The sequence below is a fragment of the Rhea pennata genome, chromosome 1 (assembly GCF_028389875.1).
Source record: "Rhea pennata isolate bPtePen1 chromosome 1, bPtePen1.pri, whole genome shotgun sequence".
Taxonomy (NCBI): Eukaryota; Metazoa; Chordata; class Aves; order Rheiformes; family Rheidae; genus Rhea; species Rhea pennata.
In genome coordinates this window covers 22,606,182-22,632,894 of record NC_084663.1, presented here as the reverse complement: position 1 = coordinate 22,632,894, position 26,713 = coordinate 22,606,182, and the positions used below count along the sequence as shown (strand labels likewise).

The window sequence follows — 26,713 nt, the reverse complement described above, 5'->3', positions numbered from 1 at the left end:
CCATCTTGTTCCTTTGTTCTTTTTTAATTTTGAATTTCTAATCCGATCCTTGGAATTTCCTTCCACCTTTTCATTTTCTTTTATTCTCACTTTAGCCTTTAAATATGTGTCTTCCATTTCTTCCTCTCTTCTTCCATACTATCATCTATTAATGTCACCACTTGGCTGTCAAACCACTCTTCTAGATCATTAATGAAGATGTATAAGAGAGAAATCTCTCTGGCACCCTGCTAGACAACTCCTCCTAATTTATTACCTAGGGATTTATTATTGCCTTTCACTGTGGTCCAGCTACTAAATTCTCATGTCAAAAAGCTATTTGAATTATCATGAAAACTGGGATTTCACGAAACATTGTAAAAAGGCTTTACTAATACTTAGCTTCATTTGCTCAGTTTGCAGTTGTGCAAAGATCAACAATTACCTTTAGGAAGCAATCACTGAAAGATTTCTTAAGCTTTACAGACTGGTTAAAAGTCTCCTAGATGTTTAAGGCGAAAATTTCAGTCTGCCACACAACTGGGCCGTGATAGTCTTCTCTAGGAGACTCAGCAGGGACAAGATAGAAGGATTTTACCATTTAGGAGTGCAAACAGATTCCCGAGCAGCCTCCTGAAGACGGAGAACTTGAATGCTTGATGCCTATGTGGATTTGAGTGACCTGACCATACAGACCAATCTTTTCCCTTCATTCAACAGACAAACATTGTCCTTCCTCCTGTTTCTCAGAAGCGGTGCTCAAATCCAGTCCAAAACTTGGACAGGTACTACAGTAGTCCTTACTAGGAGCCTTTTTGCAGCTTTCAGCTACATCTAAACACAAAAAAAATAAACAAGACCTATAGATTTTTTTCCCGCATACCATCATTAGTACTGTAGAAATGTTATCATGTCCCATGGCACAGTTTTGGCTTGGATCAACAAGTACCCTGCCAGAACATGGCCAAGCTGAATCTGGGGAAAAAAATGGTCCAGGAAGGGCTACAAGTAAGCAAAATGGATGTGAGCTCCTGGCACAAAGGGCAAAAGATTTTTTTAAAGTTGAAAAACAGAGACTTCCCCAAAGAATGTCCCCAAACTATTTTATTAATATTTTATATGGAACAAGCTCATTCAGTATTACTCACTGCCAGGATTTCTTCTTAGTACCTAACCTCCAGAGGTCTGTGATATTATATGCTAGTAAAATTGAACAGTGGATTGGCAAATCAGACCTACTTAAGGTAGAGATGGACAAGATTTATGGAACTGTCTTATCCATTGCTCTGCCAAGGCAGAGACTCACAGTAGCATGTATATGTATTTACTATGATTTAATAAGCTTCTATAAACAGAGATTTCTCTAGTTTCTCTAGTCTTCTTTCATCTTGCTGTTCAAATCTTCCAAATATTCCTACTGTATTCTCCTCTCTTAATCATTGTTCAATTGCTGTACATGTTTATCTCTTTAAATCGCTCCTTGCAGTGGTTTTCTCTAGGTCCCAATAATTCTTGTTCACCCTTCAAATTATACCGTAATTTGTCTACTATGTAATGAGAAAAAAAATGTGGATAAATAATTATGCAAATATTTGATGTGAACTTTTACCTCCTTCCTCTATGGTATGATCTATTTATGAAAGCATACTGAAATCACACTGTCCTTTTCTGTAACTTTATCACACAGCACAACTACATTTAATTTGCAGTCCTTATTGGATAGTAATTGCTGTTATCACTCTTCTTCCTGGCCATCCCAGTAGTTAGTGGGCTTTTTTAATTGTCAGAAGCTCAGGGAGTTTTGCAGCTTATTTCCAATTATACATCATCTGAAATGATTGATTTGTGTCTGTTTAGCTTTTCTAAGTATTCTCAAATCTGGTTTTGTAAGATCTCAGTTGTTTCCTAATTGCCTAGCCTTCTTTTTCTTTCTGTTTCTTGTTAAAGACAGTATTAGAAAAGTACTTCAGTCCCCAGGCTATGTTTAAGTCATATTTAATTTTGTCCCTTTTTATTTATTTTTAGCTCCCTTTCTCTTGAATTTAGTTTTCAAGTTACCTTACTTTCTTCCTGAAAGCCTTCTATGACTCTGTGTCACTTCTCAGAGTCAAACTGCACAGATATCCCCTACGGTTGATCTCTACTTTTGCCTCTTGAAATCCTTTTTGAGGAGCTCATTGATCTGAAAAGTGGGAGTAATGACGCTATTTGGCAAGAATATTCTCTTCCATATGCTTTTCATGTATGGAGCTCCATTGGCTTGTCTTTCAATGCCACCTCCAGCTGAAGGGCTTTCCTTTGTCAACCTTAGTGACCACTGCTCCAGCCAGCACTCTCTTTTTAATTCACTTTTTACACTCGGTTTTCTCTGTCTGGGGTGAGAGCTTTTGGGCTACTGCCATCACAGACACATTGACAAGGATAAAAGAAATAACAACGCTATTGCAATGCAACAGCAAAATCAGTTGCTTCTTTGTAGCTCCAGAATGGATGTTAGGAAGTTACAGGAATTCAAGTATCAGATAACAGTCTTTCCTATCTCATTTGTACAATATTTTAACCCAAGCCAAAGAACACTGGACTTCAGGGTATCTTTCCATTAGTTTTGGCTTTGAGTAGGTATCTGTCAGTAAAAATGTGCCTGTTAAAAAAAGAAAAGCTTTAAAGAACCCATCATTTACAAGATCTGCAGGCTCAAGGCAACAACAGAGGAAAACACATTAACTTTTGAAAACACATCCAGTAATACAAACAAAAAACAGAGCCATTTGAGTAATGTCACATGTTTAAGGTAACCAAGCAAGCTTTTATGGGAAAAGAGCTGCCAGAGGAGGAAGTCCTTTTTCAGATGATCAGAGAGAGGAGCCTAACTGGTTTGTTTGGGACAGAGGCAAAGCAGGGAATGAACCAGCCACTACTACCTAAAGTGGAGCCTGTGCAGCCTTGCAGTGCTCCTTATCCGGGGAAATTCCTTTGATAAGGAGATGCCCAGGCAGTTCACTGACCAGCATTTCTTGATGAAATGATACGTGTGGCAGTAATAACCACATACTGTATCTCCTGCATGCTATGGGAAATTGCACCTGCTCTCCTGTTTAGTAAATCTATTTTCAGAGGTACTCTTTAAGAAAAAAAAAATACTAATGTCAAAGCAGTCAGTAGCTTTAATTCCTAAGCTATGCTGTTTGACTAGCTGGAGGATCACAGTGACATTCCTCTCTTCGATGGCAGGACCATAATATTATCATTTTTATTATTACTATCAGACAGAAGTAAACCAAAAATAGGCCTCTGCTTTCTAAGATGTGATGATTGCAATATACTCCCTCTCTCTTTACTGCTGTATCTATCTCATCATTTCCATCTTTTCTCTCTCCTGTTTATTTCAGTCCACCTTGCCCAGAAAATACAGCTCAAATCCTGCAGGGCTGGTCTTCTGATATTCACCCTTTCCTGCCAGCTGCTGCTCAGCAAGCAAAGCGTAATAGCTAGAATTTCCTCTGATAGCTGAAATCCCTGTGAATTCCCATAGCTCTCAAAGGGAGGCAGCGTCTTTGGCTTGTGCCCTTTCCTAAGCCATCATATGAACAGTCAGCCTGAAAGGAGATGAAAGCAAGTACTTTTGAACTCCTTTCCTATGTTCTCAATACCCAGGGCTCCCGCACTATTTCCAGAACTGGCAGGCCCTAATAGCATAACCTTTGGTAATGACAGAGTATTCCCAGCCACACTGAATGACCTTACTGAAGCAATCCAAAAGTGCAACTTTCTGGAGACATCACAGGGCAGTGAGATCAGAAGGGATGTTAAAAGTACCTGAGAATATCAGCAAGAAGTAGCTGTTTTCTGGATGAGCCATCACTACAAATGTGTTTGCTTATTAAAAGCATGGGATTCCAAACCTTTGCCAGCGACAGTCTCCATAAAGTGCAGTATTCTCAAATGCAGTACTCACAAATTCATCTCCAGAGCATAGAAACCACTTAATCAGAAGTACTCAGAAGCAAAAGACCATCATTATTTTTAAGTCAATACAGAGGGTTTGCAAGCAGTCTCATTTCCTTTCTGTGGCAAATCTGATTTTTTTGCTTCATACTGCAGTGATTTTGGCATACTGAATTGTAGGTCAAATGCTCTAAAACTGGTGTTTCCTGAATTTTCCTAATGTTCTCTGCTAAAGCCTACTGACAGCTCTGCAAAAGCAGTCGCTGTCAGATAGTAAAGCACTTTGAACTGAGAACACCTGAGTGAATTTTTTGCAGGTACTTAGCAGGTCAAGTAGCCTATCAAACTGGGTAATTCAAAAGCTATTTTTACCTTATTGCACTCATTTTAAATCTGTACAGCCAAAGTTAGCACATTAAGATGAATTCCTAATGTTCACGGAAGGAGAAAATATTTTTGGAACTTTTCTTTTCCCTTAAGATAACAGCAGCTTCAATCTCTCTTTATTAACTAATACAAGAATATTTGAAACGATATAAGGATATCCTATTTTCCATCTGAATAGAGTGCACAGATAAGAAAGGTTTCATATGTTGTATGAAAACACCGCATACATTAGCGGACGAAGCACTATGTTCTTACACTTGGAGTGCGATTTCAGCTTGGCCTGACACTTCAGATACACATTTTTGTAAATTCTAGCTTCATATCAAACATAAATCACTCCCAGAAACCTCTGCATTTCCTAGAGCTATTCTGCCAGAACATGAGAAAACAACCATATTGGATCAAACCAAAGAGCCATCCAGCCTAACATCCTTTTTACAGTGGCCAGTAACAAACGCCTCCGGTAAGAGCATGAGAAACAGCAATTTTTCTGTCCATCCAGCTGAATAGATAGTCTCAGATTCGGATATCAGGAGGAGAAAAAAAGATTTTTAGTATGACCAAGGCGATGTATATTGTATTTTACTTTATCTCCGCCGATGACTTTAAACACCAGTTTTGAGGACAGGACCTAGCAGACGGACAAATGAACAATGTCCACTTTGCCTGCTCAAGACCAAATCCTTATCGAGACCGAATTCATGCATACACAGGAAAGATTACCATCTAAACTCTAGCTAATCATACAATTAAAGTTTCATAAATCTCTAATCTGTTCTTTCTGTATATATATCTCAAGCAATTATTTATTTGGAATACCATAACTGTAGTACCTTCATCACAGAATGGACATTTACTTGTTTCAATACAATTACTGTAACCAGTAAGTTAATGTAAGCTCATAACAGAGATGCCATCATTACATAGATTTATGAGAAGAGCACTAAACATAAAATTGAGGTAATTGCCTGTGTGCTGCCAGGCTATTTTGCCAGTTAATATAAATAATATCATTCTTAGCATGAGCCACCAGAAGGACATCATCCTTAAAACTAATTCCTCACCTGCCACTGTCAGAAATTTTCACTATAAACTTGATGAAGAATGTGTTAGTAAGTGTTACTGACAATCATATATTACTGGGGAAAGGTGGTTACCTCGAGTACCCCAAACAATCTGTTGTTTTGGTATGTTACCACATAAAATTGATTTAATGTTGCAATTTTCCATTTCTCTCTGGAGCAAAGGCTGCTAATTTATTAGTCACGTATGCTGAAATTTCCCTTTTTTCCATTCATGTATAAATTTCCAAAAGCAAACCGAACAGATAGTATTTTGTTTGTTTTATTTTTGAAACTTGAAAAAATAAATCACACATGAAGTTCTGCTACTAATGCTATTGAGATAGGTCCTACAAAGCAAGTAAATGTTAACAGCCATACAGAGCATTTAGGTTAGGAAATGTTGGTAGGGGGAAATAGAACATATGTGATCCTTATTTTAAGTCCGCAAATAAAAAGTTACCAAACAGAAATACAAAGAAGGAGCATGTAGAGCAATGAAATATTTATTTTGAAATATTAACACAATATGTATTTGTGTACCTTTTTTTTCTATTCCTAACTTTTCTGCTTTTTGAAATTTTTCAGCAAAAAACTGCATCTGACACAGTAGTTGGAGTTTTTAGTTTTGTTAGTGTTACCACCAACCTGAACAAGAACTAAAACGGGTCCCTCAGCACTCACAAATTTTAATTTGCCATTTTTTAGCCATCATACTTAGTATCATAAGTCCTTATGAGTCCATCAGATCTTACAATGAAGAACAAACACACAAAAAAGGAAAATTGTTGCAATTGAAGAAAAGGGATTTGAAAGTTTAACATGAGCCAGAGTCTATGAGCTTCCTGAAATACAGGATCATGGTCTGAACAGCATCCTTGTGTCACGCTCTAGTTTTAAATGGCACCTCTATGTTAGTATGTACAGATGAATCGAGGACTTGCCTTCATGAACATATTAAAAGTAATAAGTAATATTGAAGCACACTGCAGGTATAGTTGAGAAAGATGTCAAAGAGCTGACAAAAATAAGAGCATGGAATAGTTTTGCCACCACTTTCTAGAGTGATGCCAAGTAAATTAAATCCAATAGCTTTTAGGAGAATAACTTAGGAATAATGAATAGGTTCTGTTAAAGCAAGGCATTCCTAGAGCAAACATTTTTGGACCAATAAAGTTCATGGTACTAGAAAAGGTCTAAAACTAATTTGCAGGGAATGGACTAAGACAGCAACATTAATAATACATCTTCCTTTGTAAAATAAAGTTGTGGAGGGGCTATGATGTTTGCAAACAATTCCCTATCTTCCCATGGCCATGCAAGTACCAGAAGCCTCCCAGATGAAATGAACTAAAGAAAATATTGATAGCATTTCCAAGACTAACATCTATACTTCCAATAAAAGTAGAAAAATTCATTTCATTTCAAGGGCAAAGAAGTTGAGGCTTTATCTATCTGAAAGTCAAGCAGCCAAGACAGACATCAGGTAACAAATGTTTTCCAGCCAATTGATCTTTCAAACAGTCCTCTGGCTTAGGACCCTTCAGACCACAATATTGCATTACTAAGTATTGCTCATATGGTAGTTCCAGGCCAAAATATATGTGTCTTCCATCTTCAACCTCCTATTGAAATTGTGGTGGTACTCACATTACCCCTTACTCTGTCATTATTTCCTTCTAGTCACCTATTGCTCAACAAAATTTTATATAAAACAAGATTAATTTTCAGATATTGTTTGTATATTTCAGTAACTATTCTTGCTCAGCCTTCTTCTTCCAGTTGATCATTAGGGTCAAAGCACAAACTAAGCAGTAGCTAGTCCCCTGGTATTCTGATAAATTGTGATGTTTTTGGTCAAGCTCTCTACAGGACAATTTTAGTCATATCCTCTGGGTAAAGAGTGTATCTACTTGATTTTTTTTAATTCTAGTTGTAGAGCTAGGATTTAATATTGCACCATGCAAAGCAATACTGACCCAGGAACCCTTTTTCTTACAGCTCAGTGTGTATCTCTTGAAATAGCTTGGGAAACTGAGCTGGGTAGACTTTAACTGGGAAGAGAATAAATTCAAATGATACAATACAGTTGGTACCAGCTTGCAAAATAGCACAGTCAAATGCATAGTACAAAGTAAAGAGCACCTCTGCATGTGCTGAGCAGACGACCAGGCAGCTCAGACACTACCTCTCTAATTTAACCACAAGGCCATTGCCTAAGGCAATTGCAAAACACTCACACAAGGGCCTGAGGAGCCTAGCAATGAGGCAGATGCTCCTCATGCAGGATGATGTTGTTTCTGGAGCTTATGATCAAACAAAAGAAAGAAGTAAAATCAGAAATGTAAAATAATATATGAAAAACCACCTCAGCTTCATTATTCTGCTGTTACAGAATGAAGAAAAACAATTAATCAACATCTTAGAAAATACAGCCTTTTGAAGTTTTTTTTTTTAAAAAAAAAAAAAATCTTGGCAATATAGCTTTTAAAATTAAAAAAATTAAATTTCCATTTATTCCAAACCTTTGGTGTTCAGCTTCTTCATTAAGGTGTGTGTACCTTCATTAAGGTATAACTTCTTCTTGGAAAGACCGTAACACTGATAAACTATGCTGTAAACTCATTTGTTTTTGGGAAGAGTAAGCCACGTTGATGATACCCGACAACAGTGAACACTTTTAACAGACTGTTACTATCATCCTGAAAATAAACGCTTGGATTTTTCGCTTCTGTAGGTTACTTACAGACAGACACATTACAAGACCACAAATAACCAAAAAGGACACCACAAACATACTCCTCCTTATCTTTCCTGTGAAAGAACTGTAATACCTTACTTATCACTTCTAATGATTTTCAAAGTCTTTCCTCACTGCACTCTCAAGTAGAAGTGAAGCCCTTGTTTGCTGAACTCACCGACCTTGTGCTCCCAGTTGCCTAGCTAAAGAGACCGTGAAAACTTTCTGTAATTTGTCTATATGTTTCCTCACCATATATGTTATTTCCTCGTCCTCACAGACAATTCTATGTTGCTGTTTTCTCAGAAGGTGTAAGAGAGCTCCTAACAAATACACAGATTTCCGCTCCCACCAGCAAGCCTTGTTTATGCCTTGTAGATATTCCAAGGAAACCTTAGAAACAAGCTAGATATTTAACTAGGTTCAAGGAAAATTGGCTGCAACAAACCCCCAGTTTCCAGTTCATAACAGGGAAAGGAGTCCAGAGGGGTAGTAGAGGAGCCCCTTAATTTAGGGAGCAATTATTTCCTTCACTGAATCAGGCATTGGCATTACAGCAACTGCAGCAGCAGTTCAGTGGAGAGCGGCTTTCCCCATGAATCTGCCTTCTCACAAACATCTCAAGCAAAAGCTTATCCAGCTACACCCTAAGCTGCCATTGATGTTAGTTCTTAAGAACTGAATTTATAAAAATAGTTACGAGAGTCTCATTAACAAGCTAAGGCTAGAACTAGACCAGTACCTCACAAAATAACTGGTGGCATTAAGTTTTACAAAAGTCACCACAGTTACAACTCAAAATCTTGCTAAAAAGAAAATCAGATTTATTTACCAAGAACTATTTTCCGTCCCTGCATGTGGGCTGGCATTCATGATTCTTTCATTCTACATTAATACTGTTTCATATATGCTGTTGCATTATTTCGCCCCTGGCAGACATTAGTTGCCAGCATTGCCTTTTTTCTCCAAAATATTGGCTCATTCTAGTTCTCAGATTTCCCTGAGAGTGTTCATGCAGTAAAGCATTGCTTAGCAGGAGGGATAAAGCAGGCAAAGAATTTAAGGGTCAATGCTGACAATGGGAAATAGAAATCAATTTTATTATCTACACATATTAGCAACCCTGTTGCCTGCTCAGTACTCCAGTAACACACAGCATTTGGCAGCTCCCGGCAGGTGCCTGAGTGCACAGCCTGCTCCCGTACCCCCACTTGCAGCTATATGTAGCATGAGGAGAGATGCAGAAAAGCTGTAGCTTGAGCTACACCTTAGCACTACGGCAGCAGTTCACCATCACCGCAGTGCTGCTAGTCTGCACTGGGGACTCCCGAGCCAGTTCATCCAGCCTCATTCCTCCTTTTTTCTGCTCCAATTCTTAGCAGCGTCTCAAGACAACAAACTGCCAGTTTCCTACAGCTTGAGCAATTTTACAGTTTTCTAATTTAAATTACATATTGAAGGTTAAGATATGCACAGTATAAACAACAGGGGGGGGAAGCTGTTACTATTTATGTCCTATATATTAATCTCTTATGGCTAATAAGGGAGCACAATAAACTCCTACATAAGCACATGTGCACAGTACAACTGAAAATTAAGTGTTAACTGTGCATATGTACCTGGTTCTTTGCTTTGCAAACATGCAATAATTGGCAAGTATCTACAAATGTACATAGTGATACTCAGGTATGTTCTTACTGTCATAGTGAAAGAAAGGTTTTAATGAAATAAATGTCAGGATGATTTCTTGGATGACTGCTTACACTAGAATTTGATCTCTTGTTTGTACTGGCTTAATATCCATAAATTATGGCATATGTTTCAGAAGCATGTAATTATACTTGTCATTCTGGGTGTTAGGTTTGTAAGTACTGCAGACAAACTGTGCTGTGATAGATGGCCAGTTCAGACATCATTTACTGCAAGTTAAATCACTTTCTAAAAAACACATGTAGCCCTGTAAAATGATCAAATATGTATGGAACTACTACTGCTGCTACTTTTGGTTTTACATGTACAAATTTTACTAACTTTGCCTTTCTGCTTGCACCTACTTGATAATTATTTACTTAAAAATACATTAAATATTGTTTAGTCTTATTAGGACAAGGCTGTAACTACATTGTACAATTTATAGCATTACTATCAAGGGGTTTTTACCTGTTTTCTAAAAAGAATTTTCAAGTCACTTGAATGATCATCAGCCATATCAAATTGCTACACTGGTCTGCATGGTATAAAGACTAAAGTATTTCTTTAATTTTTGTCTATGGCCATCAATAGATGTTTCTTAATTTACAACATTCTGGAATGCTTTCCAGCAGCAACCAAAGGAAGGGGAAATTTTCACATACTGTTTGACACTAAATTTCCATGAATCACTTTACGCCCTTAAACAAGCTTCAGACATTCTCATTGACAATCAGTGGAAATTGAGCCTATGCCCATAAGAGATTTCTTGGCCCAAAATACTAAGACCTACGTCTTGCAAATCCAATGTTAAGCCGCTAGAGGCTTTTCTGGCATGAAGGACAACCTGACACTGTAGGCAAGGTGGGTGGTTTTTAACTTGTTGGCTTAGAGTAGGCTGCTCCAGAGCATCAAGGAACTTGTACGGCTATTTTTTTGTAATCCAAAGCAATGTCCATATTTGATGTATTGCCAGATAAAATTTGTTGCTAACAGTAGCATATGCACAGGCTGATTTGGGGCCTAGGATAGCTCCACTTCTCCGAAAGTCCTTCCACCTACAGTATTGTGTTTCTCATTTCCTCAGGTGCTCCTGTGCACTGTTCAGGGGTGCTGGCTGAGCTTATGGAGCGCTGCCAAGTTACAGGTTGCAACCTCCTGTCATCATTTTTTGTTCCCCTTGGCATGCAGTTCAGTGCAAAGAGAGGCGAATTCAGCTATTATGAAGTGGGAATAAATATGTATATATTTTTAACAATGTTTCCCTCCCTAATATTTTCAAAGGGTGCTTTTAGAAAATCAGTAAGATTCATGTACATTGACATTTAACACTTTAACTTGAATTTTTCAGCCACTACATCTGAGAAGTATCCTAATTAAAATCATAATTACTGTATTCTTTCATTCTAACTTGCAGAAACTGTTAGTTATACACTCTATCCGTGCCTCCTCCAGCGCTCTCGGCATCATGAGCCTTCAGTTAAGAAATGCCACAGATCTAAGCTGTTTAAAGAAATGTGTTAAGATCAGGGAAAAAAGAAAAAAAAAGTTTGTTATAGTACAATTACTTTGCTTTGTTTGTCCATTTGGCGTTATTTTTATGGTTCATTTGGTCTCTGTTTTAATATTTTAATGGTCTTTATAGGGAGATGCCTGGAGCAATAGTGCAGGTAGGAGCTATAAAGTAAAATGCAACATTATTTATTATTGTGATATCAGCCTGACTAAATAACTACAATATCCACAATATTCACAATAGCCTGAAAGAAGGAATGACAAATATCACTGTCAATAGCTGTTATGTGTGTATGAATTTTCCTCTAGTTTTCCACATTTGAAACAAAAATCTCTGTGGTCCTCATATAAAGCTGTATTTGTAGAAACAGACCAAAAGTAATTACAGGACTGTATGCCAACAACATGCAGAATTTATATTTTATGAGTGTGTGTGAATGAGACAGTTCATGGCAAGGCATCTACACTGCAAAGAGCTCAGCCCTACATACTGAAAGACCTGCTTGACATTTAGACCCTCTGGAAGAAGAATGCTCATATGTTATAGCAACGGTCACTTGGAGTGCCTAGTCCTAGGAAGTCACCTGGTCTTCCTCTGTGCTGATGAACATAGGTGCTCCCGGAGACTGTTCATGCTTCAGGGTCACTGGGGAAGGAATCAGTTGCTATGTGAATGCAGGAGTCTGTCTTCGAGGATTGTCTTAAACTAGGCAGCTGAAGATGGGTATGATGAACTGTGTGTCTGTGTTTTGGCCGACGCTTTCTAACTTGATCCTAAAGATAAAAGCTCTGTAATCCATAGTTAACATCTAAATGATTGTTAGAGTATTCAAATGTGCTTTACTGCTAAGTGTCCCTATGGCATTCACCCCAATTTCCTTAAAGATTTTTCACTGGTTTTGGTCTCTGTCATCACGACCATCTGTCATATTTTTGTCAATTTATCTTCACAGTGCACCAGTATGTTCCAAAAGGAGAAATGAGTCCATAGTAGCTGCCTGTTTTATACTTAATAGCCTGGTGGTTAGAGTACTCAGCTGGGAACAACTAACCATTGAGTTATAGGATTTGGGGACATGAAACTCTCTCCTGCTGAAGCTGTTCATGATTTCATAAACAATTAAGCTTCCATTGGACCCATCTGAGAGTAATTCACTCTGTAGTCCAGCATTCAACAAGAAACAGGGATAGGTAAGTTCAAATCATTGCTCCAATGAATATTTAATGAATTCTAGCATAGATGAAATAAAATGTTCCCATTGTGAAAGCATATCAGCAGTGAATAGGCAGCATCTGGCAACAGCAACATTAACTTGTGTACAGCTGTTCAGAAGGAAGAAAGCAGGAAGTAGTTTTCAAAGAAGCAGATGCACAATTACAGGCCTGTTTTGACAAGAGTTCAGAGATGAGACCTCTCCAGGGAAACTTTGCATGCACAAGTCTTGCAGGATAGGACCCTTAGGGGTATAAAGAAGTCATGAGATTGGGATTGAGGGAAAGCTAAATTATGCAGTGTGGCTTAGTCCTCAAGAGTGAGGTAAGCTGTTCTCATTCCCTGTGAATGGTATACAATATTTCTATCTGTTGTGATGGGGCCTAGAATTGAGTTGTCCCATCTCCTAAGCTTTATTTCACTCCCTGTGCTGAATCCAAAAGGAAGGATTTGATCATAAGCCTTATGTTTTATGTGCAAATACTCCAAGCAGTAAAATGAGTAGGACAATTACCACTTAATGAAGGGCATCCAAGATAGGTGTTTCAAACCTACTGCTTTTTTAAATTACAAAATATTCCAAATAGAAATAAAATATTTTTCCATGTGGAACAGATATCATTTAATACTGAACAAAACATTCTGGAGAGCTTTCCTTATGAAAATAAAAAGCAATCAAACAAAAAAAAGCCCCTAAATCCCAATTCAACATAATAAGTTTGGTTCAGATTAAAATGAATGTTTATTTTTCCATTCAGTTGTCAAGCTGACTAATTATTTGCATAGTCCTGCTTATCATATTGCAGTCTTGCTTTTGGTATATTAAAAACAACTGAAATGGAGAAAATTTAAAAATATGAAGCACCTTTTCTAAAAGGTGTGAAAAATGCTCTTAGCTCTTGATCTGCTCCATGGTAAATAGACGAGGCTGTCATTTGCTGCCATGTGCCAGACCCTGCACTGTTCATAGGGAGTCTTACTCAAGGTACACATAAGAAAACAAAATGTTAATGAAGTCAGCTTTAAAATGAAAAAAAAAAAAAAAAAAAAAAAAAAAAAAAAGTTCCTGTGTCATTAGATATAAACCGGAATAACTGCCAGCCAGCAACTCTTTTCAAATCTGACTTGACTGGCTTTTTTTCTCAAGCATTTAAGAAAAAAATAGCACTCACTTAGTTTCACACATCTGTCTCAATTTTCTTCTGTCATATACTACTTAATATCATGCTTTGCTGTAATAGTGGCAAATATGTTTTCCCAATCACTCTAAAATAAATTGCAGAGATGAGTTTTAACAATTTCAGCGTTACTGGAAAATAATACAAGTATTTTTTCGTGAATTTTGGTCTCTCTCTCTTTAACTGTCAGGGCTTCCTAAGGGGGATGTACAGCTTCTAATTGCAGGTCAAGCAGGTTTCATATCTTGCTCCAGTGACTGATGACTTGCACATTTAAATCACATAGTGAGTTGGATAATCCCCTTTCATACGAAAACCCAAGGGAGGGGACTAGGTAAGAGGATACAAGGAATCCCTCATTAAGAACTAGCTATCTGAGGTACTTATATGCCCCCACGTCTTATATCTGATTAGCCAGGAGCCTTTAAATTCACAAATCTCTGCAAGGCATAGAAGCGCTAAAACCTACATTCTACATTAGAGAAGAGGCAAGGTGACCCCCGAGTTCAATCCTCCAGGGTTACCCGGGCACCCACCTACCATGAAAATCAACAGTCAGATTCAGAGGATTTGGTTCGGGGTGCCTCGCCCAAGGTCACAGAGAAAATCTGTGGTGAAGCAAGACAAATCAGGTAAGGCTTCAGTGGTCACTAGCACAAAACCAAGACAGTCTGTCGCACTCAGATGAAGCTCTGCAGCCTGCCGCGGAGCCAAGTGATTATTTGACCCATCCCCACAAAAACCTGTGCCTTCCACATAAGCTTGTGACATCTTAGTCACATTCATTCTCCCCAGCACACCCAAAGTAATATTATTTAATCCTTATGCAAAGAGGCAATAAAGTAAGTAGAACTTCAACTGTGAATTTCAAATCTTCAATCCTGAAGCAAAAGTCCTTTGCTATTCAGTCTAAAAATAGAAATAAGGAGAAAAAGGAAAACTTAAGCTTTGCTACTTGGCAGGAATGGCAGGAAATCATACCTTGAGTCACAGGGCATTCTTAGCATCTGTTCCAACTGCAAGTTTTTCACACTCCAGCATAAAGCACAGTTATCCATCCCTCTATATTCCAGTCCCAGCATCTAGCTCTAGTGATATTCTTTTCCCTCTGCAATACATCTTGTCTCAAATAGCTTACATATCCAGTTTCGAAAATGCTGTTCAGGTGTTACTGGAGATGGCGTACAGCTTGCAGATGATGAGTTTTTGCTTTTCAGAAGATATTTGGCAAAATGGTTCCCAGTAGGCTGAAACAACAGCTTTGACTGCATTTGGGTTTTACAAGTGAAATTGTTTGCAACATGCAGAAAGAAAGAGACATTAGTTAATAAGATAAATGTTTACACTTAAATTTTCAAAGGCCATCATCAAATCCTATCCAACAAAGAAGACACAAACAGACTTTTTTCCCCTCATGTTTCATGCTTACTAAGAGCTTTTACTTTCATAAGAAAATACTTCAGTTCTGCCTGAACTGAGCAAAAAGAAAATCAGCTCTTTAATCCTCAGGATAATACATATTGTCTTCACACTTTGGCAAGTAAATATAGCAGCTGGTAACTTTAAAATCCTGTGCTTTGTTATGTAAAGGATTGCAAACAGAACCATCAAAGTTAGGAGTGGAATATACTGGTTGCTTTACTTAGATGATTTTCCTGATGATACTACAACATATAATTTTATACTTTTTTCCGATCTAATTTTCAGAAAGCTGGCAAACAGGAAATTTGGCATTTCTCCTATCATACCTAACTAGATTAACCTTTAGACAATGTACAACAGGGAGCTTCTTGGAAATATTTTTTCTAATAATCAACCTAAATTTTCCCTCTCATAACAACATCCTAGCCATACATGTCTGTACTCTACTAATTCCTCATTTTAAATAGAATTCAGGGTATTATTTTTATAGCTAGTCCGTATTAAAAAGTCCCCTCCCTCCTCCCCCTACAGAGGCATGCCTGTAGAGATCAGATTGCCACTTCACTCAAGATCTGTGCCATCCCACAGAAACAAACCGTCTCTTCCAAATGAACATATCCCTATTCCCCTGTGGACTGAGGCCAAATGAGTATCATTGTGATCATAACTGTTAACATCGTGAAATAATATTTAAGGATCCACAACTACTTTTGCTACACATCTTTTAAACTCCTTATTGGAATAGGAAGCCTAATGACTGCATGGACACACAATTTAAGCTGATATTCATCATTTCCCTCTGGATAAATCCAATTTTACAGCTGTATAATTCACAAGCTTCCCTGGAATTCATTGCTTTCCCAGGGATTATGCTTTATTTAAACCAATCTAAGTGACACAAAAATCAGACTTCATTTCCCTTTTGAGTATTCAGAATTCAGCAAATAGGTCCTATCCAGCTGGCCAAGGAGGAATGTTGTCACTTAATCTATTTGTCTGCTCCTCTCCTGAACTTGGCAGAAGCCAGATATCCCAATCAGAGAACAAGCCTTGCCCCTGCAGCAAGCCTCCGCAGTCACGGGATTCCCAGGCCTTCGCACTTTCCATTCCGTGCAAGACACCAGCCCTGACAGCCCATTTGTCTCTTTTTGCAGTTCGTGTTTTTGTGTCCCAGGCAGCACAGTGATGAGCACAGTCTGAGTCCCCAGGATTTTTCATGCTGCTCCTAATGATAAATGAGTTCCTTGTTTCAGATTACTAAAATACATTCCAGGGCTCTCACAGAGTTCTCTTGAAAGCTTGTTTGGTCAATGTAGTCTACAGCCAATGAATTTATAGTCATACAGTAACATAGCAAACATTAACATAGCAAACTAGCAAACATACATGTGCAAAAGCATGTACACAGCCATTACATATTTCCTCCTTCCTACTATTGGCCTATATGTCTTTTCTTCTGCATCAGTGCCTCTCGATATCTTTAGCCTATGATTAAATGAAGCCCACTTAATTTAATTAATAATCTTTTCACACATCATCTGAATAGGTAAGTCTTGAGACTTCCTGTGATTCTATCTGCTGTTCATAAGGCACCCCTTCTAGATCAATGAGTCCTTGCCTAGGGGACATCCCTCCAGGAAGGTGGTTCTGGGTGAGAGCTTACTGTGTTTCAGCACTATAGATAAAAACAAACCATACTCATGACACAAAAAATATGGCAAGAAAGTAAATTCTTTCTCTAGCTCTTTTCTTGGGCTTCACTTTGGACCATAAGGACTGGAGAACTACTGTGGATACATAGCCTCTTTGATATGTTTATCATGTGCGATGATAACTTCTCACTAAGATCTTACATTTCAAAGGACTTTACAAATGATAAACAAAGAAAATTTATCTGAGTAACAGTAACAGTCACTATGGAGGATTAGTATATTGTCTTACGGTACTGCAGTGAAGTTGGCTGACAAAATTTTATCCAATCTGAAAGCTTGTAAAGTCATTTTAAATGTGACAGAGCCACAGTCAAAATCAAAATACAATGCAAATTGTCAGGAGCTTTTTGTGGAATGTTATCCAAAATGACCAATTGTCTTACTTGCAACTTTATAGAGGAGCCATGTACATATATGTATCAGAGAAGAAGGAATAAAGATCCTAATTCTCCCTCCACAAATACTGAAGCTACACAGCTGAATGTTGCAAGTGTCTTCTGTGAAAGAACTTAAGTCAAACCTCACAATTTGAACTACTCAGACAAAACACTTTTGCTCCTATTCCACAGTCCAAGCTGTAATAGAAATACAATAGAGAAAGAGCTCTCGCAGTACCACCTCAACATCCCTATTGGCAATGATTAATTTCAAAGAGTTAGAGCCAGATATTTATCTCGGGTCACAGGCAAGAAATTCTCGAGTGAGGTGAGAATGAGAACTCATTGTGCACTGGGGCTTCAGTCTCTCAACAACCATTTCCCTGATTTGCTGTTATCTCCAGACAGATTGCCCTACAGATATGTGTCACTCATCAGCCACCCAAACGCCAGCTCTTCCTTGACCTGCAGAACCTCATGACTCAAGAAACTGAGACCCAGACAGAGTCGTGCTTATTCCGCATACATGAGACAAAGACTTTGGCTGAGGAATATGGAATGAAATATTCCCTTGAATAATAAGGGGGATAGTGGTCAGAAAGTAAATTTTCCAAAGACACAGAGAGAGAAATAGAGAGGACTGGTCATAAGTTCTCTTAAAAAGAGAGAGAGAGAGAGAGAGAAATAGAGATAATGGAAGAAAAAATAGAAGAGGAGAGGATATAAATGAATTAAGAAAATGGCACCATCCATGCAGCTATTCAAAATCTTTTCACAAATGTGTTTACAGCCACCTATGACTTCATGGAAGGCTTCCAAAATCTGCCCAAAACCTTTCAGTGATAAATTCTATCTGAGGAAAGAACAATGCGTAAACCCATTCTCTTTCTGAACACTGAAAGATGCATTCACTCTCACAGACCTGATTCAGTCCCCCTCTGAAAGCATGTTACTCTCTCTACTGGGGACATAGGCAGCCAAGGGCAAAGAGCCTCCTAATTTAAGGCCCCAGTTAAATGCTTAATTGTCCTGCCAGAAGAATAGGGGACATAATATCTTGCTTTTCTGATCTGGTAGCATATGTAGATCCCAGCCCAGAGGAGCATTTTGCTCTTGGCTGTTTAATTCATTCAAGTGGAATTAGTGTCCTTCAGTCAGACTTTTGTTTGGATGACTATTTTTCTCTGATAAATTCTAACAAACAAAAGGTTATATGTTTAAGCATTGTGAACTAGTTTAAACCTAAAAGCACAATGTGCTTTAGGGGGAATAATGAGGATAGAACTACGTAAAACCACAACATCTACCAGTTGGCAGTAACACACGGTAGTGCCTGGTTTCTGATGACAGTCAGAATGCAAGTCTAGTACTATTTCACAGCTGTCAATCTACTGAAACAAATATCCATCAGGAAAAAAAAATCTTAATATAGTTCTCATTATGGCTAATAAAACTAACATCATTGTATTAAAACACTGTAACAGCATCAGTGACTCCTGAAGTGCCTTGGCTCCCCTTCCGTACAGGATCAGTGGAGCTCTGCCCTGAGAAATCAGCAGCAGCTTCTACACTCAGAAATTAAATAGTCCCATACCACATTCCTGAACTCAAGCGCCTGCACTGCTAAATAGCTCGGGTATGACCTGTGCCAGGAGTCTCCCAAACAATTTCCATCATGCTTCAGAAGCTAACGTGGGTCAGGGATCATCCCCTCCCAGCAGTCTGCATGCAGCCCATCTTTGGGGAGATTAGGAGAGTTTACGGTATGGATGAGATTGTTCGCGTCAGTTGGCCTCAGTGCCAGAGTCTCCTGTTAATGAAAGATCTTTAAAAACTCCCACATAGAACCTGTGTTTCTGTGAAGAAGTTGGCCCTTACTGAACAGCTAGACTCCTCTCCTTAGCATTTTGGTCTACTGTTTGTGGAGTTATGACTGATATCTATATTAATACAGGTATTATTTAGCAAATAACCCCATGGACTTTCGTCATACACAGGGAACCTTAATACAGTGGGTAAGAACTCAGCCAAACTTCAGCCATGAAAGGGTGAAGTAATTCTTTCTACATATGCAGTTCCCTTCATGTGAGGGAAAAAATTACATGTATATGTATATTTATACATACATGTACACATATAGTCAGAGCTGCCCTGAGGGAAGCAGAAAGAAAATTAGACTACTGGTCTCTTTGTAAGGTGCTCACATACTGTGGTTATTAAATGCCATAACATGGGCTGCATAAAAGCCTCAACATTTTAGACAGCTTCAGCTTGCCTACAAAAACAGAGGAGACATCCCGAACCATTTAACAAACATTAATCAAGCTCCCAATTGTTCCCGTGAAATAGATAAATACAATCAAATCAAAGTGACAAAAGAGAAGCACAAAAAGGTTGAGAGATTCTGCTAAAGTCTCACTGCAAGCCAATGACAAACATGGGAAAATAACACAGAAAATCAGATTGCCACTTTGCTCTAACCACTAGTTATAACTCCATCCACGAATGGGAGAAGACTAAGAAATATTAGATCTTTAGAGGAATATTTAAGGAACTAATATACTGTAAAATACTAAATGAATGCATCAAGTTGCTTTTGTACTCCCTTGCCTCAAGCAGCTTCGCACACATAAAATTTGATGCTAATCAGTCCTAGCAGTTTTCACAGAATCTGGAAACCTATTATTTCCTCTGGCTGCAGCTAAAAAATTTCCCAGCTATTTCATTATTGATACTGGTAAAGTGCCTGTTGTACATATCATTTTATCCTTGGTGTTGACCTGGCATTTGCCTGTCTTGACCATGCATTTGCCTGTCTTGACCATGACCATGACCTTACCAATTCTATGATTCTATGATTCTATGACAACCTAGCATTAAAGGAAAAATCATGACTGAATTAAATGTTTTTTACACAACACAGATAGGTGCTTGGATATATGAAGAGATATCAATGCAATTTCTAGCTAACAGAAGTTAAATTATGAAAAAACAGAAAAAAAATGAACGATTATAACGGTATTTTCCAGCCAATAACAAGGCAAGATGTTCAGGCACTAAACAGATTTGTACTTGTAATAAGCTACAAAAAAACACTGTAAAATTAAATGAGATGCATTGGCAACGGCTTCCTTTTATAATTAAAAATGATTCAGAAAGTGAAAATATTATCTAGAACAAAAGTAAAACAAATCTGTTCATCTTAAGAGATGATTTCAAAATGTTTCAGCCTTCTCCCTACTAACAACCATTTTTCTTCACACTTCACACAAGATTTTCCACATATGTTTTAATCACAGGAAAAAAAAAACATATTTCAAATTTCAAATGCTGTGCTGCAGGAGATGTTATTGACAAATGTAGTATGACACTGTGAACAGAAAATTGATATATTTTAGTTAGTGCAGCACATTTTGTATTAATGTATGCCAATATGCTAGGTAAAATTCTTGAGTCTGTTCGTTATTTCTTTCAAAGTTAAAGGTAAAATTCTCCCCATTATGGAAAGGCCCTGCAGTCAGATATGGAAAAGGCTGACTCCAGCACCACGCTGGCACCTCTGAAGTTGGTAAGGCTCACAAGGTGCAAAAATTTCCACACATATGGATCAGGATCTGTATATAGTTCAGATTGCCACACAAAGTATGTATGTGATCTCAGAAAGTAAGCAGTAAAATGTAATAGTATTATTCACATCATATACCCTTCAATCATGAGAAAAAACAGTACTGATGCAACTAAATAGAAAGCCCTGTATTTATGAGGCTCAGTCGAGATAGGCTCTGCACAGCTGTAATCCCTGTGCTCCCCTCTTCTATTTCTGGGAGCCTCTCTGATGTTCTTTGAAGGTCTGGAACGCATCCCAGCAACAGTCCCATGCCAGCTAAAGGTGAAAAGACTTGCAGCTGCACCCAAAAATCATCATCCAGCTACAGCCCTGCTAGAAGGGCAAGGCTGCCAGCTGAAGGTATCCATTAAAAAACAAGACAAGGCAAACGAAGAATCAAAGCAAATAGACAAAATGCTTGGGGAACTGATATATTCACTACTAGATTTGTTTAAAGAAACTGTTCTTTGCATTTTTAGATGGTCACACATAAAGTAAAAAGAGTAACTTCAGAATGTCATTCATACTGCGTACTTCTGAAAAGGTAAATGCATATGAAATGTATAAAGCAAATGTGCTCCAATGCATATTAGAGGGATGGGAAGGGAAGTGAAGGGAAGGGATGAGAAAGGAAAGGAAGAGGAAGGGGAAGCAATATTTTGGCTTTTCTCGTATGTATGTTTATATGTATGTATGTATGTGTGTGCATATATGTGTGTCTGTGTGTGTGTGTGTGTTTATACACATATATATATATATAAGCTTAACATCACAGTTCATCAAACATATTGTCCACTCATCTTAATTCACATGCAAGTCATTGTCCCTCGGCTGCTCCCAGTGTGACACTGGCTAGAAGATGTGTGAAGGTGACAGATGGAGAGTACCAAGGAGTTCAGGAATAGCATGAGGTTTTTAGATGGGAGGAAACTAGCGTAAACAAATGTCTCTCTTTTTATCCAGCAGACTTCAACCATTAAATAGGGTTAGTCGGACATTTTGATGAATACAAGGAGCAAAATATATGAAGTGAGCTGTGTTACAGAGTCTCTTGTTTCCCCTAAGCTGAGTTTGGATAGACTGGGAACAATGCAAGCACTTACAAGTTTCACACAAAAAAGCTAAAGGGCATCACTAGGCCCTACCTCAGTGCTCTACTAGAAGCCAAAATTTTAGAGAGAAAAGCCAGGGAAGGGGGTGAGCGCAAGAAGTTTCTCTTGAATAATCCAGGCAAGAGTTCCCTCTTGGCTACTGAGCATTGGCCAACAGGGAAAGCTGGACCTTGAATCAATCTATCAGCCAAACAGGACCCAGCTTGGCAGCCGAGTTTCCAGACTGGAGAAAACATAGACCTAACAATGTCACCTCCCATTAAGCAGAGGAAAGACTAACTCCTTATTCACCAGAAGAAAGGAAATATGCAGGTCCACACTTGTCTACCCTATTCCTACAGTAATTTCCCATGCGAAATACCAAAAAATTGTTAAATTGCTCTTTCCCCTTCATTCAGGTCACTGCACTTAAGCTCTGGCCTTGCCCGAGCCGTGTTGCTGGCCTTGTACTTCACCAAGTCTGACCTTGCCTCGCTGACCTGCCTTCCTAGCTGACCTCAGATCTGCTGCATCACTAGGGACTTGGCTGGAAATTGCTGGCCTGCTGGTTGAGCCTGGTTACTGTGTCCATTTCTGCTTTTTTTCTTCTCATTTGGGTACTGTGAGACTGTGTCCCCATTCATGAGACCACTGTCCTGCCTGTCTTCCTGTCACCCTCTGCTCCTGGCTCAGTTTCCCTTGTGGAGCAGCCCACCCTTGAGATGCTCTGACAAAAACAACTTCATCTTTTTGACACAGTATTCTTTTCATCAAGTACCAGAGTAATATAAGCTACTTCTTTATTATCACATATCAAGGATTAACAAGTCCACAAGCTAACTTCTTGAACAGAAGATTCCTGTTTGCAAAGTGCCTCTGAAAGGTCTAAAACCACCAACAGGGGAAATTTAGGCTGTCCAAGTTCAGACCTTAATGTCTTGGAGCTGCTAAAGGCAGAAAATCACCTGTTAAGTGATGCTACTCCTAGAGATGCAAAAAAGAAAAACAAAGGTCAGAGAATTCAAAGTGAGCCATTTGGCTAGAAGAAGGCTATAGATAAAGAACATTTTTTGTGGTACTCTCCCTCTCTTCTCATGAAAACAGACTTAGACACCATGAATATCAATCAGTTTATGCTATCCAATGGATCATCACATAGGGCTACTGACCAGTGTGTTTTACGCTGTAGAATTGATAAGAGACTGAAAAAAATAGGAAAGAAAAAGAAAAATAGCAGCATAAAATACCAGCTGCTGAGCATAATATTTCTCAGGCTGTTTTTCTATGTGTATTCAGATTGAGTGATATATTTCTCACAATTTCATCACAGATTAAAATTTCACTAGATAACAATGTTCTCAAGAAATATGTCGTCCTGACATTTAGGAACTTCAGAGCAGATATTAAAGCAATACTGAACTTCAAATTAAAGGGTCAATTTGCTAAATAGAAATGTTAGACAGACATACGCATGAATCGCACTCATTCTGGTAATAACAGAAACAGGTGTTTGCATGATGGTGATCATCAGCATCAATGAAATTACAGAGATCTACACCAGCTGAGTGTCCAGCCTGGACACATACACAGATAGAGTGAACACTGATTTCATCCTAAGAATCTCTATGAGCATGGACCATGGTCCTGGTCCTCAGCCACACAGTTCTGTGGGCTGTATCAGCTGAGAATCTCAGCCCATGTCTTTGCTCAGCCCCAACTGGATTATACTTCTGTATTTCTGGTAAGTGATCCTTAATTTCCTGTTGCGCTTGCTTATAACCATAGTGCATGGTTTCTACAGTGCCACTGAAATGAGGCTATGCAGAAGCCTTCATTCATGCAAAGAATCCCCCCAAGGGTAACAAAGCTACTCCTGAGAGGAAGGTGTAAAAAGAGACTTCAGATGTTGGTCCAACATGAGATGTTAAAGGCCATCATTTGTCTTTTTTTTTTTTTTTTTTTTTTTTTTTTTACATTATTAAGAATATTTGTGCAGGATCTATAATTAAAACTAAAAGAGATGTCTCCTCATTTTGCCAGCACCTATGTTATATCAATTAAATGGGTAAATAAGATCTTTCCCCAGAGGGGGATATCACGTGGCCCTCTATTGATTAAGACTGCAGTAGAATGTTATTTGCAATCTTATTGCATAATGGAAATCAGGAGGTAGCTGTCATGGTTTCAGAAGACAAATTGCTGGTATCTTAGACAATTCATAGGCCTCTTTCCTTCTTGCTGCTCTTAATTCACAGTTGATGCATGCCTTACAAGGCTTAGTTTCTTAAATCAGTCTACTACACTGTATTCAACTCCAAACTGGGTGTAAGTGTATTCTATGTGATTCTGCATTATGATGGGTATTAAAATGACCGTTCCATATATCATCACTTCAGAGCTATGCATTATTTAATAGAGTAACACAACTTTGAAAAGGACATTAAATTAAAAATAGGTATGTTCCACAGTATGCATGATTACTCCCAGGAAAGACAGCCCGCCCTCTCTCCCCCAGGCATGGTTCCAAAGGTGCTTTCCATACACAGATTCTTAAATCTCAGCTTAGTTTTGTGTACTTGACTTTCACAACAAGCAAAGCATACAGCTGGTACAAGTCCACAACTCTCAAATGTGTGTAGCAAATGCAGCCAGGGGTTCTGTAGCTGTAACAAACACCTAATCACAGCCCAGCAGACACTTCCCTTCTCCACTGAATTATAAGCCATGATTATGTCCTTCATGGGAGAACCAGAAGGAAGGACAGACAGTACTCTCCCTATAAATGACCAAAATACTCTTTTCCAGTCTGAGAAACCTTCAAAAAGGACAATCTTTTCCTGCTTCTGTACAGTCTCTCAGGTATTACAGTTAGTCAAGTACAACAGTTTTCAAAATACATAACATCAATATTTAAGAGTACCAGAATATTCTTCATCGAAGTCAAAGAAATGGTACATTAACATGGCTTTCAGTGATTATGAAGTTATAAGGACATAAGACAAGAACGGAAGGAACCAGTCAATAACTGTAGGCAGTAGGACAGTAATAGCTTCAGATAAAATATTACAGCCATTCTGTGCATAGAAAAAGAATGCTCAGCTTACCATGATCTATCTACCATTTCACAGGATTAAAAATTAAATGCTAGCTTCCTGGTCTGCTCCAGGTAAGCTGATTGATTAGCATATATTCATCTTTCCATCTCACTTGGTGAGTTTAAAAGCAGTAGGTTTACTTTTCCAGGATTTAATAAAGTACACAGAAGCAAATGAACAATATGCCAGCAGAACTGCTGTCCAAAAGTAATCTCTCACAAAGTGATAACAAAGTCTGGAAAAAATTATCACCTTGTGAAAATGATGGAGGAGGTTAAGATTTCGAGGAAATCAAAGACATTTCAGCACACTTCATTTGGCTAGAAGTGCACATCAATAGCACTAGATTATTGCTGGTCTATCTTCCTATTTAGGGAAATTATCTGATCCTCCTACAAATGGATTTGTATTTAAACCTTCCATTTCATTCTCCTGGAAATTCGTGAAATAAATCTCAACCTAGTCCTGATGAGCGTAAACACTGAATAACAAAAAAAAATAAGAATAAAAAACCCCGAAGAATTAAAATATGTGCACATTTTGCTCTGATTGCTCAGAACTTCAAAAGAGGCATTTGGCACCTTAAATTAGGGTCTGCAGTCATTGTTTTTTTTTTTTTTTTCTTTTTTTTTACTTTTTGCTTTAAAAGGGCAAATCATTCATTTCAAATTTCAGTCCTTTCTTCCTTGAAAGCACCAAGACACAATCATCTCACTTATTTTATTCTTTCAAATACAAATGAAGAGTAGAAAACGTTCCTTACCTTAAAAAGTCTTAAAATATTAGCAACCATAATGGACACAGAACTTGCTGCAGCACCTATCACACCTGATATCTTGTCTGGCTTAGTGAAAATAGGTGGGTCGCCATTAGCACACTTCACATCTGAACCATCTTTTTCTATCAATGCTTGCACAAATGTTAAGGATTGCTCCAAAGCGTAAGTGTCTCTGGAACATGTATCAAGGATCCGGACACCTAAAGTGATATTGGTGAGAAGATCAGGGTCTTTATTAATCTGATCGATTGCATACAGCATTGCCTCTAGTCTGTGGATCCCTTTCTCTTTCTTGAGTTCCCCACAGGGCACACCTCTATCCCCTTTTGCATGGACGGGGAACAGTCCTCCCAAGATGATGTCCCCATCCAGTCGGATGGAGTGGGCATATTCCTGGCCATGAGTTCTTTGTGTCATGGTGAGTATCCAGTAGAATTTGGCTGTTAACAGGAAGAAACAATGGCAGGAAACTAATCTCTTTCTGTTGTATATCATTTTCTCTGAAGACGTTGTCGCTATCCAGTATCCAGATTTTCTTCTTGCTAAAGGATGAAGTTGACCATTTGAAGCTGCACTTTCTGAAGGCTACCATCAGTGCCCAGTAGGTAGTATAGAACCATGCGGCAGGTAGAAAAAGGATCTCAGTGGAAGTCCATAAAATGTGTTTTACAAAAGATATCTGCTGATGTAAATTGATCAGCTTTTTGGAGAGTTGGTTTTCAACTGTGTTTAATTGACGATAAAGTGTAGAGTAGTTTCTCTGGTCCTGATGCTAGGAGGAGGTCAGCAGCTCATGTCCTTGCATTTTACCCTGCAGCTGATGTACTTCTGAAAAAAAGTGAGAACTACTGTTTAGTTCAGCAGTTTTATATCTGTCACACAGTGTATTTACTTTTGAATACGAATTACATTGCCTTGGTTTTA

The 26,713-nt window shown here is 38.3% G+C and overlaps 1 protein-coding gene across 1 annotated transcript in view; it reads right to left on the bottom strand.

Annotated features, from left to right (window-relative positions):
• GRM8 (glutamate metabotropic receptor 8) overlaps nt 1-26,284 on the bottom strand; it is a 343,040-nt gene extending 316,756 nt beyond the window's left edge. The window contains exon 1 of the mRNA XM_062601411.1: nt 25,775-26,284. Coding sequence (XP_062457395.1) covers nt 25,775-26,284 — 510 coding nt within the window. The remainder of the gene's footprint in view (nt 1-25,774) is intronic.
• Between the last annotated feature and the right edge of the window lie 429 nt (nt 26,285-26,713).